Raw genomic sequence first — 24,009 nt, forward strand, 5'->3', positions numbered from 1 at the left:
TTAATAATGAAACACCTCTTCTTGACTGGCTAAAGCAGCTGTGACTTTCACAATATGTCTTAATTCAAAAGCTGTCCTTGTAATTTATCTGTTTCTTCATGCACATATTTTTAGATAACCGGGGACAGGAATGATTTTGTTTCTAATAGAAGTTTTCCTTCTCTCACTCATTGAATTATATTATTGGTTCGTGTACTTTTTAATGCTTACCAAAGCCCACTTTTAAAAAAACCATTAGAAGTGTGCTGATAGATTGGGCAAAAGTTTTATTACAGCATTTTGCATTGCATAGCAAATGTTTCTGAGAAGTTCATGATATAAGGATGAAACTTCATTTTTTTCCCTAGCAACTGAATATATGGTACAAATGGTTGTATAAAAAGGAAGTAGAGATGTCTAGTGAAACTGATTAAACAAACAAGGGAAAATGGAAATAGGGATAAATGTATATATAGCTATGTATGTATGTAAAGAGATATAATTAATCAATTAAATAAATATTGTATTATAATTGTAATAATAACATAAAAAAGTATAGTTATATAGTTGTAGATTTACTTGTAACAAATGACTTTAATTGACACTAATAGAAATGTACACTGCTATGAAAATGTTTTTTAAAATATATTCTTTTTTTGTTTTGAAACTTTCAATAAACATATTAAAAAAATATCACAAAGGAGAATTATAGAACAGTTGTCTTAAAAAACATTTGTGTCTGTAGAAAAGGAAGCAGGCAAGGAGAAACAAAGCACAGCCTTGGGAGAATGGCTTATGGCTCTCACCTTTTGTGCAACATTTGACAGGAATATCTTGGTACATCCGTATTATTTAGGGTTTCTGATAATTTATTGAGCTCAAAAGTTTGAAGATGGAGGTAAAGCTGTATATACTATTGATACACTGGTGGAATACCTCAAAATAATTTTGTCTGCTGAGGTCCATATTAAAAACTGGAGAGGACAAAAAAATCCTAAAGAATAAGCACATCTCATTTGTTATCACATTCTGATTATTAATCACAAAATTACTAGAACCATCATGCTGTATTTTAATCTAGTGAGGAATTCTAAAAGTATATAATGATTGAGAATACTAAACAGTTAAATGGTTATATTTTTGGTTATTTTTGGAATCCATTCTTCTGTAATTTTTGTTTTATTTATAGTTTTAAAATGTTTTAATTATATTTAAATGTTTTAGTTTTTTCACTGTTAATTGTCTTGACATTTTAAATTGTGTGTGCCAGACATAGTCACTTGTGAGATGAATGGCTATATAAATTCAATTAAATCAAGTCAGATAGATTTTGAAAAAATATTACATCTTCCTTATGCATGCATCTGATATATGTCTGACCAAGACAATCATGCAAGTTTAAAACAATTATATTTCTAAATTTCTTCTGTGTCTCATACATATTTTTGAGTTATGCTATGATGCAATCCAACTTATAAATAAGAAAATCATCTTTGTTAATTGTCTAGTTTGTTTAGCAAAGCGTCTGCAAGAAAACCACCAAATTCGGAGTCCCCAGGACCTCACAGTTCAACTCTGACCTATAAATATTTTTTCTGTCAATACCACATATGAAAATCAAATACTTCATAAAGCACACAAATGGGAGAAATTTGCATGTAGGCACTTTTCCATCAAGGAACAATTATTCTTTCTGCACGAATACCCATGACAGTGTGCCCTGCCCAGTAGTGTCAAATATAAATCTCTAATAAACTGCATAGCAGAACCAAAGAACCACTAAGGACACTCCTACCAATGCTGGCAGGGCAAGCCACTAGTATATAAAAATAAGAGCAAATCCAATTTGATGTTTAGTTTGGTAATGAAACACTGCAAGAAAGCCATCAGGTTCAGAGAGCAACAAGCACTTAAAGTCATCCCTTTCCATCATGTAAAGTTTCTGGTTGTATAATTGATACAATTGGATGATATGGTTGTAAAACATGATATAATGTGCAACAACAATTCTGGTTGCCATCATAATCCCAGGACAACACCGGTCACTAAACCATAAAAAATGGAGTCCCAGACAAGGAATGTGGGAGTACTGGGGTTGGGTGGTGGAAGGTGCTCTTGGGGAATGGAGGTTGTAGTTACCAGCTGTTACAAGGCATAGGTAGGCTAGCAAACACTGTTTATGGGTCAAATAAGTTTTGGGAAAGCTCAGAGTGGCCTCGCTACAAAGGGTAAATGTCTATACTACAAAGAAGGTGGTATGGAAGAATAGGCTCCTCAGGAGAAAAAGCAGTTTGCGCAACTTATTAGAAGAATTTGTGATATTCTCAGCCTGCTTCCCATTGACTTTGTTGTGGGAAATCAGCTGAGGTCCCAAATGATGATCAGATGACTGGCTTGCTGCAATGTTATAAGGGCAAGGTGAACCTGGGGGTCATTTTGCGATCACATGACTGTGGGGGAGCTGAGATGCTGAAACTTCCAGGACTAGTCATAAGTCCATTTTTTTCAATGTCACAATAATTTTGAATGGGCTCCGAATGAGTGGACATAAGGCAAGGACTGCCTGTATGTGTATTTGTGTTTTGCGACATTGCAGTATCAAATCTGGGTAAGTGCACAACAGTCAAGGACTTAATAGCCCCAATCAACAAAAAGCCACACACAACCAGGCAGCACATAAATATTACCCATAAAATAGCCCAAAGCATATATTCTGGTAGACTGAAGTTCCTGAAAAATGTGCTCCATCGTTAATATGAAACCTTTGAAAACTAAACTTTTGGTCCCAGTGACCAAACAAGATAGGACCTGCCAACATTATCCTGGGACAGGTATATTTGCCTTTATTCACGATGTGACATATTGTGTAGTTTCTGCTTTGTTCTGAATCTATGAAAATGCCAATTACACATTTTTGCATCACATTGGCACAAACACAAACCTGTATGAATATTTTTGCTTGTTCTGTAATTTGAGAATGGTAGTCTGAAATTGAGAATAATTTCAGGGGAAACCTATTTAAAAATCATGTTTCATTTTAGTAGACCAAAGGCCCATGAATGTTATGGCTCTAAGCATTATGTTGTGATTTAAAGATGGTTTCACATGACTGCAATGCAACAATTATGATTGTATATGATTCTGATGCCACGAAGCCCCCTTAGATTCTTATGTAGCCTTATTACATTCTTGAATGAGGTTATGAAGAAACCGTTTCCTTAGCTTTACTGTCCCAATTTTAAGATACGTGCCGGGTTTGGGAAACATTAACATAGACGAGGATTGACCGCAATTCGAAAATCTGTTTGGTATATAACTGTACACTTCCCGTGTAAATTATACTGCTATTTTGCTCTTGCTGAGCAGAAGCCGAGGTATTCCTTTCCATTCCCTTTCCGCTCAATTAAGGAACCTCCGGTTTCGACAACACAATCCCGAACTGCCGCGAGCCGCGTTAACGAGAAAACGTCACCGCGACTTCCGGAAAATGTGACCGGATGCGGGACTTTGACTCGGAAGGAAATCTCGAAGGCAGCTATCGTGAACGACCGTAGATTGTTTCATTGATCGGGACAGGGTGGGTGAGTCGCTTTGCGTGAGGAAAACTAGACGTGAGGAGCAAGCTTTCCCTGGAAGGTATAAAGGACATTTATAAACGGAGCCTGCTTAGGCCCAACTCTTTCCGTGCCCCGGGCTTTTCTGAGAGAGATTCTGTTAAGGACGTCTTCCTCTAATCTCCTGCTCCCGTTTGCCTGCCGCCGAGTGGGTCTTCGGTGGCTCAGAAGCTTTCCTTTCCCTTGAAAGGAAAGGTTGCTCTGAGAGTAGCTCTGCAAAATAACAAGTCTTTAGATTCTTTGGACACAAGAGGTCCCTGCTAACCACTTAGGTGTTTTTCGGGCGGTAGGCCAAGACAGTCCTTTTAAAAGAGTATTTAAACATGGTGCATATTTAGCCGAGGCGGAGAATTTCCATATTTGAGTTTAAATTAGATTTTTCATCAAGTTTATGTTTCAGGCTGATTTACGGTATTCCTGTTGAGGAGCGCTTCTTGGACTCATTTTTTTAAAACTTAAAATGAAAGATAGTGTTTCCAGTATTCATATTTAAAAGAGTTTACTGTTTCCAGCAGATAATCTTTAAATAGGTCAGTTTTAACCATGACATTGTAACATTGTCAGGTTTTATTTTTTCAACAGTTAAAGAACTGATTCTAATTTTGAACAGAATATTAGAATAAGAAAATGAGTTAGTCATATCTTCTATTTGGTTCTATTATATCTGAATTAACACTGATGGTGAATATATATGTTTTCAATACTTACTTTCAACCATCTTTTAGTTTCATTTTATGAAATAGTGTTCATCCAGACATCATTAAGATCAGTACCTCTTAAATTAGATAAGTGGGAACACATTTGGCAAACAAATTACAAATTAACCATGTCAGTCTCGTATAAAGAAAACTTATATAAAATGGTTCATTGCTGGCACCTACCTCCTGCAAGACTGGCTAAGATGTTCCCCAACCTACCACCCAACTGTTGGAAATGTAACTACGCACAAGGAACGTATTTTCACATGTGATGGACTTGCCCATGTGCTCAGAAATTTTGGAGAAATATTAGAAATTGGATTTTAAATATAACAAAACAAAATTTAAAACTTGAACCCAAAACCTTTCTGCTAAATATGATAGATTCAAACATGGAGAAAAAATATCAATATTTAATTTTGCACATCATAACTGCGGTCAGAATAATCTACGCACAAAACTGGAAACTCTCTTCCATCCTTCAAAGGATATGGTAATTAAAAAAATGCATGAATGCTCTGAGATGGATAGCCTAACCAAACTGTTAAAAAATAAACAAGATAGTGACTATTATGAAATATAGAAGATTTGGTACGAGTGGTTAAAGAAAAGGTAATATTTGATATTTGGATAAGTTATGGAAATGACAGAAGACGTGCATTTAATCGAAAACTATATAGAGAAATTAAAACATTAAAAGAACGAAGGAGTTATTGTAACAAGGCAGATCACGTCAATGATAAAGATTAAAAAAAAAATAACCATTGCTCAATATATGCTGTAAAATGTGTGTGTGTGTGTGTGTGTGTGTGTGTGTGTATGTATGTATGTATGTATAGTATGGTATTCAGCTTTGTTTTGGTATTTTCCCCGTCATTATAGTTGTGTTTAGTTATAGCATGTTTGACAGAATCTCATCTGCCATCATCAGGCTTCTGTAGAAGCCTGATGATGGCAGATGAGATTCTGCCGAAATGTTGCTATAACTTTAAAAGCACAACCTATAATGACGGGGAAAATACTCCTAATAAAAGCTGAATACCAAACATAAATGTTTGTCAAATAAATGTTTTTCTAGAGTAAAAAAAAAAGGATCAGTACTTCTGTGCCTTATATAGTTGTGCATCTTGGATTTTATACTGTATTATGATTTTAATATAGATTTTTTTAGAGGTTTGCATTGAATTAGTTATCTATGTAAATGTAATATTAATTTATGTTGTGTTAATGCAAAATTATTTTTATTTGTCCAGTGCGTTAACTTCATTTTTATAATAAAAAATGGATTAAAATAAAATTGTTTTTCCTGCTAGAATCTCTAGTATGGCAGCCAAATGCGATGTATTTTAATTCTCAGTTTTTCTTAGAAGAGGATAGCCTTGTTCGTGGATACTCAGGTAACTTATGTTGGGAAATGAGTAAGATACAATAAAACTTGTCCTTTATTTAGATTTGATATGAACTAAGAGATTTGACTATTCAGTTTTAAATACAATATCTCAATGAATATTTTACTTTTCAGTGCAACTGCAAGTAATTTTTTCTCTAAGGATGTTCACTTTTTTGTGCAGAATATCAAAATGACTAAAAAGAGAAAACATCAAGAAGATTTTCATAAACTGAAATTAAAAGTTGGAAAGAAGAAGCCTCGACTGGAAAATGCAACTGACACAAATTTCAGAACAAAGAATATACATCTTCCTGAGCAGCTGAGACAGGGTAGTATACTTCCAACAAATAATAGAAAACTTAATATAAAGGTAAAAACAAAAGTTTGGGTACCATGACTGATTGTTTCAGACCAATTTTAACAGAAAATTAACTTTTGTAAAACTAAGCATTTTTTTAGACATGGAAAAGAGCATTTTTCCATATATCGTCCAGATTTCTATGTAATCTAATAAGTATTTCATTTCCATATATAGTCCAGATCTCTCTATAATTTTAAGTGCTCCATGTTTTTTTCATTTAATTTAGTTGAACAATGATGTTACAGTTAGAATGACTCTAATTTTTAGTCACCATAATGTATTGTCTGTTATAAATTATAGCTTTCTCTGCTTTATGTCAATTATTCCTGCATATCACACTCAGCTCTTTATGTTACAATTTTCAATCAATTATCTCACTACCAATTTTTAAAAAATATACTTTTAAGAAGCAGTTGCAAAAGAAAATGCTTAAAATATAATGTGATATATCTAAAACATTTTACAATGCAAAAAGTATTAACAGAAATGTTTTATTTTGAATTTATATTTTAGGATCTGCTTTCACAGATGAATCACTATAGTGCAGGAGTTAAACAAAGTGCACTTTTTGGACTCAAGGACCTGCTGTCTCAATATCCATTCATAATTGATGCTCACCTTTCAAATATACTGAGTGAGTTAGCAGCTGTGTTTACAGACAAGGACTCTAATGTGCGAAAAGCAGCAGTCTGCCTTCTTCAGTTCCTGGCTCCCAAAATACGAGCTGAGCATATCTCTCCTTTCTTCCCTTTAATGAGTGCTCATCTTTCTAGTGCCATGACTCACATAAGTGAAGAAATTCAGGAAGATTCTCTGAAGATATTGGATATATTTTTGAAGGAATACCCTACTCTCCTGAGGGATCGCAGTACTATATTACTGAATAACTTTGTGGAACTTATTTCTCATCAGCAACTGTCAACACAGCAGAAAAGTAGAGATAAAATATGTTGGATGATTTCTGTTAATCTTAACCGCAGAATGATCTCTCAACAGTGGAGGCTGAATGTTCTAGTTAGGCTCCAAAAATTCCTCCAGATCTTGGTAGAAGATTCTAGTGCAGCAGAAATTGACAGTGAGGGGCAGAAAGAGCGAACTCATAGTATAGGAATTCAGAAGTCCTTATGTGTTAATTGGCAAGATCATGCCGCCAGCCAACAGCACATCCAGTTGTGTGAAAATGGTGACTTATATCCTAAAATTAATCCATTGTTTACACTAAGGTAAGAACTAGTTTAAAATGGTATACTTAGTTATTGTTTACCAAACAAGTCAATAAAACTGTTATGATTTATTATACTATTTTAAAATGTAATTATGCATTATTTGTTGAAAGGTTAGAACACTTCAGTGTGATTTTGCTTTTGTAAAAAAATGTATTTTATTTTTTCTCTGATTCTAGGAAAAAGGTGATTCCCAGAATGCAGCATGGGTTTGTTAAATATAAGTTATACCCAAAAAATTGTATTATTTTTGATAAAGTGATTAAATTAGTGGACCAAGAAAAGGCTGTGAATATAGTATAGTTAGATTTCCATATTTCATAAAATAGTCTACCTTCTACTTTTTGGTAAAATAGAACAGTGTGTAGGAGAGACATTACCACTACCCAATAATAGGAAGAGAGCATTGATTTACTCTCCATAGAACCTGAGGTAGGACAGGAAGTAATAGGTAGAACCTCATCAGAGGGAAATCCAAACTTAAAATAGAAATTTCCAGACAGAGAATTAATCAATGGAACAGCTTGTTTCCTGAAATTGTGGGTTCTCAATCACTGGAAGTTTTCAAGAAAACATTGGACAACCATTTTTCTGAGACAGCATCAGGACTTCTGCCTTGGGCAGTGGGTTGGACTAGAAGACCTCCGAAGTCTATTCCAATCCTATGATTTTGTGAAATTATACCGTACTTAGTAGTGACTGCATTAAAGACTATTTTATTCTATCCTGGCAGGAAACACACTTGACCAATGGATAAACTTGGGGATGATTCTGTTATGTTTTAGAATAGATGACAATTTGTGGCACAGGAAAAATTGTATGAGTGAAAGAAAAAAATGGATTCAAATATCAACATATCCTAGATCGGGTGTCAAACTTGCATCATCACATGACGTATTGTGACTTTACCCCCTTGGTTAAACGGAGCGTGAACTTGGCCAGCGCATGATGCATCCGGCCATGGGCTGTGAATTTGAAGCCCTATGCTACATCTAATACTCCACAATCAATGAAAAAATTGAAGCTAAAAGTTAAAAATTAATTTCATTTCAATAGGACAAAAATGCAATTAACAGAGGGATAGACTCAAGATCACATGAAGTTCTAGTACCACTTTACAAACCCTTAGACAGAATTTGGAATACTGCATCCAATTCTGGTCTTCATAATGTAAAGAAGATGTTGAGATTCTGGAAAGAATGCAAAGAAGAGCAACAAAAATAATTAGGGAACTGGCGGCTAAAACATGAAGAATGGTTAGCGGAATTAGATATGTCTAGTTTAATGAAAAGGAGTACTAGGGGAGACAGCACTGTTCCAATATTTGAGGGGCTCCTACAAAGGCAAGGGAGGCTCAAAACTGTTTTTCAAAGCCCCAAAAAGTAAGACGAGAAACAAGGATGGATAACCAAAAGAGATCAGCATCCTAGAATTAAAGAGAAATTTCGTAATGCTGAGAGCAATCAATTAATGGACCCAACTTGCTTTCAGAAGTTGTGGATGCTCCATCACTGGAGGCTTTCAAAAAGAGACTGGACAATTATGTAACTGAAATGGCATAGGGTCTCCTGCTTGAGCAGGAAGTTGGACTAGAAGACCATCAAGCTCCTTTCCAATTCTATTCTACGTTCTATAAATTTTACTTCCAAACTGATCTTGAATTCTTAGAAAATAAAGATTTTGAATGGCCCAGAGAGCTCTCAGACTTGGCTATTTTAGAAATCAGTGGTGATACATAAGACATATAGAATGTTTTAAATGTTCCAACTCTTCCTTGCAAAATATGTTTGCCAAGAAGATAATATGTGACAATATTCCCAAAGTAGGAATAGAAAAAACTTTATACTGGAAATGTTGAACATTATTATTTCTGCCAAAAAAGACGTGCTGATTGAAAAAATCTCCAATTTTCTTATTTTGAATCTAATGTATAAACAAGTGCAGATCAATAGTAAATATGCTTCAATTTAGCAGGCAGATGTCATTTAATTTTCTATTGTGTTGCATAGGGAATTATGTAAATAATACACATATTATTTCAGAAGCAATATTTAACATTATTTTAATTTATTAAATTTCTATGCTCTCCATTTTTCCTACAAACTGACTCTGGACTGCTATTTGTAAATCAGATTATTTCCTAACTAGTTCTGAAATATTTAGTATGCTGATGCATTATATATATATATGTTAAGTCTTGTTTTGGTCAATATGCTTAGGAATATACCCTTAAATACATTTAATAACATTTAGTTCTGAGTAAATATTTTGGATACAAAAGAGAAGAAAAAGTGAAGTCTTTGTTTTTTAGGTCTTTAAGCATGACAAGTAATGATGAAAAAGGTCTGGCATCCATGAGCAATTTAAAAGGTTTCATTCAAGTAATAATACCATTACTACTTGATTGTTCGGTTGAAGCTTCTCCTACACAACTTGCAGCTCCAGTTCTTGGAAATATTCTGGAACCTGGATCTCAGCAAATTATGGAGGCAGTATTTGGTATCATTCATTTGTTGTGGAAGCTTGCAAAACAAAACAAAGATCCATATGAGATGGTAAGAAGCTAAATTGCTGAAACTATGAATATTGGAAGTGCATTGTCTGCTATATAAATATGATGAAAAATATGTTAATTTTTAATAGAGTTTCTCTATTTAGATAGCATTAAATTCAAGTAGTCAGAACGTATAATATGAATTTAAGAGATTAGATTATCTAAAAATTTGATATTAAATGTTTTTCTTCCTCAAAATAGGCAGATTTTATGTGGGGAGCAGGATTAGCTTTTCAAATTTCACATTGAAAATTTATGGGCTGAACTCAAGAAAAATTAATTACTTAAATACTATTACGTAGAGCAGAGGTGTCAACTCAAGGCCCGAGAGCCAGATCCGGCCAGCAGGGTGTTTAGATCTGGCCCACGGGATTTCCCTAGAAACGACAAAAGACCAGCCCGCAGTGCCTCTGCCAGCAAAAATAGAGCTCAGGAGGGCTGCCTATGGCTTTCCAGAGGTCCGTTTTCACTGGCAGAGGGTTGCAGGAAGCCATCACAGCCAAAAACGGAGGAGCCCATCAGGAGCCCATTTTCACTGGCAGAGCGCCCGGGCCATCACAGGCACCCCGACACAAGTGATGTTAAGCTGGCCACGCCCACCCTAGCCTCCTGAGGTCAAACCCAGCCCTGATGCAGCCCTCAGTGAAATCGAATTTGACACCCCTGACTTACAGTTATGAATGTTTTATTGCATGTTTACCAAAATAGTACAAAGAATAATTACAGATGTGATTAGGAAACAAGCTAAATGAGCATTATAGTCAGACGTGTTCCAGGGACATTTCAGAATTCAAAGTCCAGGGGATATAGATATATACATACTGCATGTTTAGAAATAATGTTGTAAAGCTACAGCTCCCAAATTCACACACAAGACCCAGGTCCAAGAATTATTAATCCTACAAAGAAATTTCCATTTTCAAAGTTATTGCTAGTCTAATTAAATAGCATCTTTTCCTAATGTTCTCAGGGGCAGACAACAGAGGCTTTAGATTGAATTTCAGCATAGATTTCTGTGGCCACACTGTAGTCCAAGTATAGTACCTTACTACAAATTTTGAGGGATTTGCAGGATCCAGTCTGGATCAGACACTTGGACTAGAGGTTTAGTCTTCAAGCTTTCGGACACATGCTGAAGCCCATCCCCAAGGAACTTCTCTCTCACCAGAATTCCTCAGGAAACTTCTTTGTCACCACACATTCTGAGGATGGACTTCAACATGAGTCCAAAAGCTTAGAAGAGTAAACCTATGAGCCCATTGACTGAGCCAGTTTGGATGCTGCAACATTATCCTGGGCTATGTATATTTGCTTTCATTTGTTTAAGGGCTTTTCTTTTGTAAAGTGTTTCTTCTATGCTTTATAATGTTTGGTAGAATTAAAAAATTCATTTTTGTCAGTTGATTAAAGAAAATAGTAAGCATTTGTTTATGTTACACATATATTTATTTATGTTATATTTATTTAATATATGTTATGTTAATTTATGTTATACTATAATTATGTTGAATTTATGTTTATGTTATAACTGTTTAACTTGTTGGAGTAGCTTATGAAAATGTTCTGCTTTTCATAAAACTTTAGTTGGAAGTGCTTAGATAGAATGATTACCATAGTTTATCTCTTGATATTTTTTCAACAGGAAATATGGCTTCGAGCAAATTACCTGATCGATTTCAAGCACCATTTTATGTCTTACTTTCCTTACTCTTTCCAAGAAACAATCAAACAAAAAAAGAAAGATCATTTGAAAAGGTATGAATGAGACAGTTACATAGCCAGGAGAGTGAGATATTTTATAGGTTGTAACAGTCCATAAAGGGACGCAATGGCTCAGTGGATAAGATGCTGAGCTTGTCAATCAGAAAGGTCAGCAGTTCGGTGATTTGAATCCCTAGCACACGTAACGGAGTTAGCTCCCGTTACTTGTCCCAGCTTCTGCCAACTTAGCAGTTTGAAAGGATGTAAAAATGCAAGTAGAAAAATAAGGACCACTTTGGTGGTTGGTAACAGCATTCCATGTGCCTTCAGCATTTAATCATGTCGGCCACGTGCCCATGGAGACATCTTTGGACAGCGCTGGCTCTTTGGCTTTGTAATGGAGATGAGCACCGCCCCCTAGAGCCGGAAACAACTAGTATGTATGTACAAGGGGAACTTTTACATTTACCTTTTAAGAGTCCATAATCATAGGTGTCCTTGTTTAAAATATAACAATGGGAATGGCTGTGGAGATGACTTGATTGCACAGAAAGTTGATTTTTGCATCATACAGCTCTTAATCTGTGTCTTATCTTCATCACTTGTTCTTATAGTAAGAAATACATTCTGGATGTGCATAGACTAAATAAAGACATTCTGTAGAATAATGCATGATCTTTGTAACTTCAGCCCCAATCAATAGATCTAAGCAGGTTGCTCCTTTTTTACTTTGGACATGGTGGTACTGTATATTCCTACATCGATGTGAAAATGCTTAGGAGGTTCTCTAGAGAATTGATGTTGCACCAAAATACAGATTACTATTTGCAGTAGAGTCTTGACCTCCACCACAAATACTGCATGGTCCCAGATGTCTAGTCAATAATTTTTGAAAACTACTTTCCTTAATAAGAGGTAGGGCATGTCCAGTCCTGGGAGCACAAAATAAATTGCAGACCTGCTTGGCATAGAAAAATGATTGTTACAGTTACAATTACCTCCCCCCATGTCATATTTTAGGCATTTGAATGCTGGCTAGGTGGACTGCTCTCTCAATTTCAATTTGCCCACCAGACATTAACAAAGAGCTTTAGAAATGCCTCAGTCCAAGGACATGAAATGTAATTATCTGGGATGAATAGCCAACATAGATTCCATTTAATATGGTAGGAAAGGCTACAGTGCCATTAATTAAACTGACTATTATTGTCCTTCCTGAGATCTTTGCATTCTAAAAACATTGTTGGTAATGTGTAGCCAGGAATCAAGGACATAGCTCTTCCTTATCTTTTAAATTTTGTAGAAAGTTATAATTCAGAGTTGCTATGGTAGCAGCTGTTAATCTTGGGTTCTGAATGTGTGACCTTTTGCCTAGGAATTATTTGTGAGGTTTGTATCTAAATACCAAAATTAGGAGTATGATGGTAAATGAGGGTGAATATATATCTAATCCAAAGTCTTTACACATTTTTTCAGATTAAATGAAAATCTGATTTAGTAATGGCAGCATATATTATTCCCTTTTAACAAAAACAATACTCTTGTTTGTGCAAACTAGAGTATTTCACTATGAGTGTATATACTGGAAAAAAGCATTTATGCCTTAATGGAGGGTACTGTCTTAAACAACAATCTTTAAGAGAATAATCTTATAAGATATAAAATAATTCTTTAGATTTGTTTTACAATAATTAGTTACATTTACAAGATAAAATAATTATTTTACTTTCTGGAGATCAGCTGCAGTTATGTTGAGTTCTATGATCTGTTGAACTGAACAATTTGGGAAGCACACCACCTTTGTCTTCAGGAGAACACTGTATCCTCTTCTGTTTGAAAATGGCTTGCAATCAGCTTTTCATTGTGATTACATTAATACATTAATCAGGTGAACCCTGAAAAGGCACCAAGAAATATTTTGATCCAAAGCATTTCTGCCCGTTGGGAACAAATTTCCCCCCCTTTTTTTACCTATGTTGATGCTAAACTCCACTCATTAGCAATCTAAACTAAACAGTCGTAATTCTTAAGGGGAATTAGAATTGATGAATTTACTAATCGGTGTTTTAAGTAACTTCTATAAAATCAATGCCGGGATATTTATGCTGAGAACAATTAGGCTGTCTAGACTCGGAAAACAATTTAGGCCTGGAAGATGTATAGCTAGCCCTAAATTATACTCACTGTTGGAAAAATATACCTGAGCATCTAATTCAGCCCAGCTGACATCTCTGAGACTTCATCTTTAGGGAAAATTGATGGGAAAAGCTTAATGGGCTTTTCTATCTTTCATGTACAAGTTGTATGTTAATATTAGTCTGAGAATGAGAAGCAAATTATATTTACTTGGAAAATAGCTTTTTAAAATATATATATCACTTTATACAAGGTTGTTTCTGAACTGGGGACCTTAATTTCCAGAAAAGTTTGGTGCATTCATCTTCAGATTCAATTGACTAACTGGATCTTTGGTTAATTGCAAAGTGCAAAACTACATTCTGCCAACAGAAAGAAAGTCTTGGCATATTTTTGCTTGAAGTATCATTCCTTTCCCAAATCATAGTTTTATGGATTAGAAGTTTATTGTGTTAGTCAAGTGTTTTGTTTTCTGGTTGGGTCTTTCTTGATTATTATTCGAATTATCTCTAGGGTCTTTTTATTTATTGAAACTGGGGGAGTTTTTTTCATTCATAGTTTTAATAAAAGAACTAGCTCGATACCCATGCTTTGCTATGAAACTATGTGGTCGGGCTTAGGTTTTTGGAGAAGAAAATAAGAGGGGGAAAATCTGCCTCTGCCTACCAGCATCCATCAGTATTCATCTGGCTAGTGTCCTGTCAGTGTGTGAAAGAGTTGAGGACTGTTTGGAAACTGAAACAGTATTTGCTGTGTGAGCAAGAAGGAGACAGCAAGGAGCCTGGGCATGGCTTAGCTCAACTGTTCTGTACTAAAGCTGCTTGGTGCTGTAAAACTAAAATTGAAAGTCATCTAGCTTGTGTTTTGCATTTGTAGCATATTTCTTTTCAGGTGTTAATAGTAATATACGAAATACTAATGGTCTGATGATCATTTCAAAAAATCCTTTCTTAATGAGCACCTAGAAGCCAAGAGGAACATATGTGCCAAATTTCAAGTTTGTAGGCTTTACAAACGTGAGTGGTATTTCGCTTTTATATAGAGAGATTTGGCCCTTTGCTGAAGTGGTTTAGAGTAGAGAAACCACTGGTGCGCTTGTTCCATGACAGAAAACATTTTTATTATAGGTCTAATGAAAAAAAATTCTTAAAGCTGTAGAAGTTACACTTGATTTCATTTTTACTCAAAAAAATTCATCTGTTATATGTGTCTTTTAGCAACAAATATTATGTGACATCTTCAAACAATATTGATCATCTCTTGCTGAATTTAACTTTATGTGAAATCATGGTTTCGTTTGCAAATACTTCAACATTGCCTACGGATGCCCATTGGCTAGGCTTGATTAGAAAGTTTGTAATAGAAACTCTTCAGGATGGTTGTAAATTAAACAGTAAGCAGCTGAACAAATTGCTCAGAGTGACTTGGAGACTTTTAGAAATCCAGCTAAACAAAGGTAAGATGATATGAATATATGCTGCAATATAATCTCCCAAACTTTGTTTGGTGCTGTGTTATAAGTTTGAAAAATTTCACTAGATTATTTATTCTAGAAACCCAAGAGGCCTTTCTAGAACATAGATGCCTAAAAAAATTGGGCAAATCTCCTGTTTCAAATTCCTGGGGGTGGTCCTTTGCTTTGCTGGGAGTAGGAAAGCCCAAGGAGACTTGTTGAAAATCTACAGATGAGATCATTTGTCACCTTTAAATATGTTAAGGGAAGAAGTTGCCACTAAATACCGACAGCCAATAACACAGTGTCTTTTAGTGCCCAGTTAAACCTTTTCTCCAATTTTGCACCATTAGAATTTGTACATTTTTTAAGATTAACTCTTCAATCTCTAATTGTATCTCTAATGCCGCTTTCTGTCTACAATCAGGTTTCATGGAATTTTAGGGTGGAATGGATGACTCTATTCAATTATTGGCTTAAAATTTTTTCCCCACTTTGGCCTTTAAGAATAATGATTTTCGGTATGCGTGAAAGCAGGCAGTAGCAACTGAAATCTCTTTGGATTTTTCTGAGATCTTCTACTCAGTATTGGTTGTGATCATGCTGAAACCCAACAATAATGTGTAACAGGCACAGAGCACCAGATGGTTCCAGACAGGATCCCAAACTTTATTTCTAGAAAATCCAGCAATTACTCTATTGTCCTTGAGCATGTCTGACTAAACTTGAGGTATCTAAACAAAAAAGAGCCTTTACTCTGGTACGATGTCATTCCCTTCCCTCCCCTTAACTTTCTTGAAGGCCAATGCAGGAAGATTTCTCTTCCAGAGAGACAATGCCTTCTAACGGAACACACAGAAATAACAGAGTGTATGCTTTACATGTGCCTGTATTGCAAAGATATTCAAATTAGTCTCATCTTACCATTGCTACATAAATAGAAGGCTGCAAAGGACAGTTTTACACCATCCAGTTGCTTTCAGATATCAAACTTGCTATGTAGAATGCTGCCGGATTCTGTGCAGCAGCACTCAAAATTAGTTGGATGAGGGCCTGTGTTATAAATTAGACTTAGTGAGCATATTAGAGTACTTTGTTACATGTTACAGTCTTCCACACATTAACGTATATACATCTAATATTCCTACCCCTTTTTTCACATGTTTACATTATGTATGTATGTATGTATGTATATATATTCATATTCATAGATTTTCACAGGTACAGGTATGTAGATCTAGGTGTGTTTGGGCCTTTTCCCGTGTAAGATTAAGTGGGACCTCGCCAAAACGTCGCCAAGATACTCTTAATCTTACATGGGAAAAGACAATAAATGACAACACATGGGAAAAATCAAGAAATGACAACACAGCCAACCTCCCCATCAGTATTTATAGAGAGACGGCAGCTCCGATCACGCTTTGCTTGCACAAGCCGAAAGCACCAGCCTGAAGATAGTGAGTGGGACCTTTTTGAAACGTTGCCAAGATACTCTCAATCTTACATGGGAAAAGACCTGAATACACCTAGACCTACATATATACATATATATATACATACATACATACATACATACGTATGTGTGTGTGTGTGTGTGTGTGTGTGTGTGTGTGTATATGTATGTATGTATGTATGTATATATATATATATATATATATATATGTATGTATACATATATGTGTGTGTATGTGTGTGTGTATGTGTATGTATATGTATATATGTTTTCTTAAGTTTCGCGGGTACTTACATGTATGGTATTCAGCTTTGTTCAGGTATTTTCCCACGTCATTATAGTTGTGCTTTTAAAGTTGTAGCAACGTTTCGGCAGAATCTCATCTGCCATCATCAGGCTTCTGTATTGTGTTCGTCTTTGAGTCAGACTTTCACAGCCTCAGTTTTAAATTTGGGGCTGGCCTACTGCTGTGCCAGAATGGTTTTTTCTTCATCCTGATTGGCTGGGAGTCTTGGTCTGTGTTTATTGGTCATGAAGTTTGCTGTGTTCTGTTTGATTGGTGCTTCTAATATCTTCGGTCTGTTTTGTGGCTTTTTTTGTCTTGATTGGCTGGCAACATTGTGTTCCTGTATTGGAGGCCTTTAGTGCAGCTTGGCTCCGGGTAAATGGACGGCTATCATTACTTAAGAAGCTAGGTTTCATCTGGGTGCCTGGTTGGGATGTGTTTGAGCTGGAGGTATCAGAGGGGATCTGTTTGTGCCCAGGTGTTTTCCTGGCTTGTGGTGTGGAGATTTTTTTGTTTGTGAGTGCAGGCTTCCAAATAATTGACAGTCTGGTGGAATCATCTCTTCTATTCATGCTTTTGATGGAAACATCAACTCCATCAACCAATCAAGAAATAACAACACAGCCAACCTCCCCACCAGTATTTATAGAGAGACTGCAGCTCCGATAACGCTTTGCTCGCACAAGCACAAAGCCGAAAGCACCAGCCTAAAGATGGTGAGTGGGACCTCGTTGAAATGTTGTCAAGATACCCTCAATCTTACACGGGAAAAGACCCGAACACGCCAAGACATACATACATACATACATACATACACACACATACGTGTGTGTGTGTGTGTGTGTGTGTGTGTGTGTATATATATATATATATATATATATATATATATATATATATATATATATATATATATATATATATATATATATATAGTATTCAGCTTTTGTTCAGGTATTTTCCACATCATTGTAGTTGTGCTTTTTAGTTATAGCAACGTTTTGGCAGAATCTCATCTGCCATCATCAGGCTTCTGTATTGTGTTTGTCTGTGTACAGAATACAGAAGCCTGATGATGGCAGATGAGATTCTACCCAAACATTGCTACAACTTTAAAAGCACAACTATAATGACATGGGAAAATACCAAGAAAGCTGAATACCATACATGTAAAGTACCATTAAAACTTAAGAATATATATATATATATATATATATATGTTTTCTTAAGTTTTGCTGGTATTACTTCAAAGCTGAATGCCATACATACATACATATATACATTTATTTTCGTAGATTTTCACAGGTACAGGCATGTAGGTCTGGGTGTTCGGGTCTTTTCCCGTGTAAGATTAAGAATATCTTGGCCACATTTCGCCGAAACGTCGCCAAGATACTCAATCTTACATGGGAAAAGACGCGAACACAACTAGACCTACCTACCTACCTACCTATATATGTATGTTTATATATATGTCACCTAGCTTTTTATATATATATTTTAAAAATAATTTTACTCTTGATATATTTTTTATGCTTTAATACAGTGGTCCCCAATCTTTCTGGCTTGGTGGACTGGCAGAAGTGTTGCTGGTGGCAAGGGGGGAAGAGTAGATGGTTTCGCACGCATGTGGCATTTTCACAAGTGCAACTTTGGGTGTCCACATGTGCTCACTCACCCACCACTTCTATGCCCTGGTTTCCAATAAGCTGTGGCTCGGCATTGGACATAGTCCAGGGGTTGAGACCCTGCTTTAATGAATGTACCACACCTAATTTGTGCTGGTCTATAACCATAATAAAGATTTGGTTTATTTTATTTGGTTATGCATACCTATAATGCCAATATTTTCTAACAATAGAAATCATGTAACGGTTGGAAAGAAATTTGGAACTCATTTAGCTCAACTACTTGCTCAGTGTAAAAACTCAGTACATTTTTCTTGACAGATGGCTGTATGACCTGTTCAAACATTTTTAGTGGATTATCCATCATATGCTGAGGCAGTTTTGTTGTTTAATTCCTCTTATTGTTAGGAAATATTTCTGAAATGTTTACAGGAAACACACTTTCTTGTAATCTAAACCAGGGGTCGCCAACCTTTTGGACCTCAGGGACACCAAATTCATAATTTTAGATCCCGGGGACCACTAAACGGTTCCGTGGGCGTAACCTAATTTGTGGGTGTGGCTTAGTGGTCATGTGACTGGCTGGACATGGCTTGTATGTAAATATAAATATTTATATAAATATTGAATTTTTATAAAAAAGAGCAACTTTTACCCAAAATCAGGCAAAACAGGCGGGCGGATTGAGTTGCTCACAGATTCATTCAGATATCTATCTATCTGCCATTGGCTAGCTCAGTCTGTCACATAAAATTTGCTTGCAAGCAAACTCACAAAATTAACTCACAACGCACCATGCATGTAAATATTGAATTTTTTTAATAAAAAAGAGGAACTTTTCCCAAAATCAGGCAAAGCAGGCAGATTGACTTGCTCACAGAATCATTCAGTGATCTATCTACCTGCCATCGGCTAACTCAGTCTCTCAAATTTGCTTGCTGTGAGTCTGCTTGCAGGCAAACCTTCAGTCCTAAGGGAAGCAGAGCCAAAGATCTAAAGACTAGCTAGAAAGCAAGAAATCAAATTATTTCCTGCTTCCTAGCTAATTTAAATCTCCCGGCACAGCAGAACAGATAATGGTCGGAAAAAGGAAAAATAGCAATTTTAGTAGGCAAGTTTGCTTGGTAAGGAGTGAGTGGGCGGGGAGCATTCCTGCAGACCATGTGGGCGGTGCAGCCTTTTGTTTCTGCGCAGCCTGGATTAATTGTTTGGGAGGGTGCTCTGGGGGTGAGATTTCTCTGCGGCCCACCAAAATTTTCTCAAGGCCACCAGTGGGCTGCAGCCCACTGGTCGGCAACTGCTGATCTAAACCATTGTTTCTTGCCATGTCTTCTACACAGCGGATCTTTAGGTAACATGTAGACAGATAAGATCTTGTGCTGAAATGTAGTTTTTTCTTTCCTTTCAGACCCCCTATTAATTACAGGTAGTTCTTGACTAACAGCCATATTGGGACTGGAATTTAAGTTGCTGAACAAAATGGTTGTTAAATGAAATGTCACATGACTGCTTTGCTCAACTACTACAACCTCGGCATTCCTGGTTACAGTTGTTAACTGATCTTGTGGATTTTCACTCTGTAAGTGGGGAGAGGAGCACTGTAAGGTAAGGAGTGCAGGGTGCCTTGAAGGTGGGGGAGACTTTGAGATGCTGACATAGGCCACATGTGAATATCTCTTCACTCAGAAGCTGAAAATTCTGCCTGCTGAAATCCAAACAGGATTTTCAATCCCTGAGCATAGAGACACTCATGTGCAGCGTTTGATGGTCTCCTTGGGCCTCCTCCCAAGGCACCTCATGCTTCTTACCGTAGCATTCTGCCTCTCTGCTTAGGAGCTGAAAATCTTCCCTACTGAAATCCAAGCAGGATTTTCTGCCTTGAGCAGACATAAAGTCATGTGTGGAGTACACCTGGCCTCCCAGGACCTCCTTCCACCACTTTGAGAATATCTTACTATGATCTTTCTCAGCTTACAGAATGAAAATTCTACTTGTCTACTTGTTTTGTCTCTGAGGGCTGGCTGTAAGAACTTCCTGCCAAAGGATTTCAGCTCCATGCCTTCTTGGATTGCCGAAATTCCAGCAGGCTCAGAACTGAAACTACTGAAAGTGATGGATGAAAGGTAAAAACCTCATAGGCAGGAAAAACCAATGTTCTGGTATAGAATAGACAGTTCCTGGCTCAATAGTAGTAATTATGAGAGGGATTGAAGTGTCTTAGTGGATCACAACTTAGGTATAAGCCAGCAGTATGCTGCGGCTGCCACAAAAGCCAATGCAGTTGCAGCTGCATCAACAAAGATTGAATCCAAACAACAAGATGTGATGGTAATGCCTTACATTGCCCTGGTGAGACCACACTTGCAATACTACATCCAGTTATGGTCACCACAGTGGAAAAATGATGCTGAGGCCTTAGAAACAGTGCAGAGAAGAGCAATAACGATTATTAGGGATCTGTTTGCTAAGTTGTATGATAAATGGCTAAACAAAGTAGGTATGTCTAGCCTAAAGAAGAGACGACTTAGGGGAGACATGATAGTAGTCTTCCAATATTTGAAGAACTGTGGCAGAGAAGAGGGTGTCAATTTACTCTCCATATCACCCTTAGAGAAGGACAAGTAATGGATTGGGGAGCCCTCCTCTCTGGCAGACCGTAGATCATGATCGTCCGTGGCTACGGCCCATGCTCTTTCGTTGGAAGCCCCAATCATTGCTATTAGGGGCTGAAGCTGTCTCGGAGGGGCGGTGGAGAAAGGGGAAGCCGTCAGCCAGGTTGAGGGGAGCTGCATCTCCCCCCACTGGGCTTGGCAATTTTTCCCCCCGAAGACGACTGAAGTGGTGGTCTAAAATGGCCACCCCAAAGAGGAGGACTCAGCTGGACTAAGTTTGTGCAGGAGTGAAGAAAGAGGTGGATAGCATGTGAGCCGTGACAATTGGGCGCAACAACCAAATAAAAGGTACCCCGGTATTAATGTAACAATGAATTTTTAAAAAAGAAAAGAAAGCAGCAGAAATACAAAGGGAAGAAAAGAAAAATAACTTTGACAGCTAAATGGGGCTTCAAACCAGGAAAGAAAGAAGCCGGAACAAGATATTTAACTAAATGGGATTAAAATATTTTGGCAACAAACAGGCATAAATTAAAGCTGGACTTAAAAGTGTCAAAAAAATTAAAATGGGGGGTGGGGGATATACAAACTGGAGATTGGATTGTATATTGAGGCTCGAAAAGCCCTGAATAATAAAACGGGAAAAGGGTGAAGACTTTGCATAATAGAGAGTGCCATCTTGTGGACAAAAATTGAAATGTAAAAAGAAAAAGATCCTGTTTCTTTATGAATTTGAGTTGATACAATGTAAAAGAAATATTGAACCAATAAATCAAGAATCCTAGAAAGCGAAATTTGAACTAGAATAAAAGAAGAAGGAAGAAAAGATTGACTGCGGGACTAATTGGTGATTTTGGTATAGACCCAGTGTTGGAATAATTGTGAATCTAGAAAGCCTGAAGAAGAAAGAAGGAAAACAAAAGTTTTTATGGCTTTCAACGATTATAGGATATAAGAGTGTGCAACGATCCCTTCGGGAACTAAAAATGGAACTTAAAAATATGAAAGAATTACTATAGGAAAGAGGTGAATCACTTGGCTCTGCTTTAAAAGTTGGAAATGGCGATTGAAGAACATGAAGAAAGAATTTCAGAGAAGGAGGAGTTAGTTTAAGGAGCAGCCATCTTAAATAGACAATTAACACAAAGAACACAAAGAAGGGGGTTTAAAATTTGAGATTCAAGAAGGTAACTAAAAGGGGGAATACCTGTGAAATTAGGAAAAGCAGAAAGGAGCAGCAGAAAAGGAAGATACAAAGAGGGAGAGGGACACAAACTGGAAGGAGAAAAGATGGGGAAAATAAGGGGAAGAGAAAAACAGAAGCAGGAAATGAAATAAGGGAATTGCAAAATAATAAAGAAACTGTTTATTTAGAAGACAGAGATAATGGTTAATGAATTAAAAAAGGGAATTCTGCATGGAGATGAGGGGTAATAAGAATTTATTTGCAATTTTCTAAAATATTTAGAAAATAGGGAAATATAGATTATCAAAAGGAGGGAAGATATTTTTTACCTTATGATTCTTGACGAATGTATATTTTCTTTTATGTATACTGAGAATATTTGCACCAAGACAAATTCCTTGTGTGTCCAGCCACACTTGGCCAATAAAGAATTCTATTCTATTCTATTCTAATTTGCATAATTGACTTGCAAAAAGGACAACCATGACTTGAGTTCCTTGATTTTATTCTAAGTCTAGTGATAGAGTCTTTAACATGTGTAATTCTGAGGAACTTGGCTTTGGGTTGGGTTCAAGAGATGCTCAGAATTTCATAGTCATCATAGCAACTGTGGGCTTGTCCTAATTGTTTTTCTCCCAATTCATATAGTTGGTGAGATGATGGCAGCAGATGGCATATTCATCAGTTTGAGTTATGGTGGTAGTCAGGATTATTGTTAGGACTCTGTTGGCATTTTCTAGCATACTATTTGATGGTACTTCTCCATTGAGCCTTGGAAACTTGTCTCAAGGGTTGACTAGCTTCTTTTTACATGATCTTATGCCTCGTATCAGCTGCTGAGTTCTGAAATGGAGGAGGTAACAATGTCATTTTAGCTTGGGTGCACAGCCAGTTATTCTTCTGGGACATTTTGAGTCTGGTGTCTCAAATTGTATGACAAGCTTCCTCTTTACAATGTTGAAGTGTGGATGGTTAGCTGTTCTCAGTGTGTATGTAGCTGTTCCATACAACTATCCATAGTTCTGTCATATACTGTATTTCATATATCCCCTCTCTCTAGGCCAATTATTGTACTAGCATCCTCTTGTCTTGTACATATATGGTTTGTTCTAGCAGCCCACTTATTAGATTCTCCTGGCCTTTCTGATAGGATGCTTGTTAAGCTAGTTGACAGCCAAGCCAATATGACTTTGCTAGTTCATGTCATATTTGAGGTTGACAGATGAAGTGTTTGGGAAATCTTTGCCCAAGGATCCCTACTGGTAAGATAGGCACCATTTGAACCCCAGTCTCCCATACGTTCTATCCCTCCCTCCCTCCCTTCCTCCCTCCCTTGCCATTTTGGATTTTCTTGGATTTTTCTTTGAAAAACATTCACTTTCTTGTTTTGTTCTGTTTCTTGCTGTGTGTATATGTGTGTGTTGTTGTTGTTGATGATGATGATGTTGGATGAGAAGTGAAACATTTTTAAAGGAAAAAAACCCCAAGAAAGTCCAATTGTCATTTGGAAACTACACATTTGGGACAATACTAATTATAATTTAAAAATAATAGAGAAATTAATAGAAATGTAAAAAAAGAAAAAAGCTTCTGTTCTTAATAGCACTTACAAGTAAATTGTATTTTACTCTCTTTGTCTAAAGTTTATACCAAAGTATTCTTTCAGTAATCCACGCTTTTTAATCAGTAACTTCATAAACTATCTATTTGTTCTTTCGGCAAAAAGTCCAAAAGGGAT

At 36.5% G+C, this 24,009-nt stretch overlaps 1 protein-coding gene across 7 annotated transcripts in view; it reads left to right on the plus strand.

Annotated features, from left to right (window-relative positions):
* The first annotated feature begins 3,422 nt into the window (after positions 1–3,422).
* Positions 3,423–24,009, plus strand: part of TEX10 (testis expressed 10) — a 60,290-nt gene continuing 39,703 nt past the window's right edge. For 2 of the 7 annotated variants that reach the window (XM_026702354.2, XM_087917008.1), the window contains exons 1-6: positions 3,423–3,556; positions 5,863–6,051; positions 6,556–7,265; positions 9,577–9,820; positions 11,462–11,574; positions 14,874–15,112. In XM_026702354.2, the coding sequence (XP_026558139.1) occupies positions 5,872–6,051; positions 6,556–7,265; positions 9,577–9,820; positions 11,462–11,574; positions 14,874–15,112 (1,486 nt within the window). In that variant the 5' untranslated portion in view covers positions 3,423–3,556; positions 5,863–5,871. Of the gene's footprint in view, positions 3,616–5,594; positions 5,689–5,862; positions 6,052–6,555; positions 7,266–9,576; positions 9,821–11,461; positions 11,575–14,873; positions 15,113–24,009 lie in introns of those variants that run through there. The other 5 variants (XM_087917006.1, XM_026702353.2, XM_087917007.1 and 2 more) reach the window with 5 other exon arrangements.

The sequence above is a fragment of the Pseudonaja textilis genome, chromosome Z, assembly GCF_049901715.1.
Source record: "Pseudonaja textilis isolate UNSWEBS1 chromosome Z, rPseTex1.2, whole genome shotgun sequence".
In the NCBI taxonomy this organism is placed as follows: Eukaryota; Metazoa; Chordata; class Lepidosauria; order Squamata; family Elapidae; genus Pseudonaja; species Pseudonaja textilis.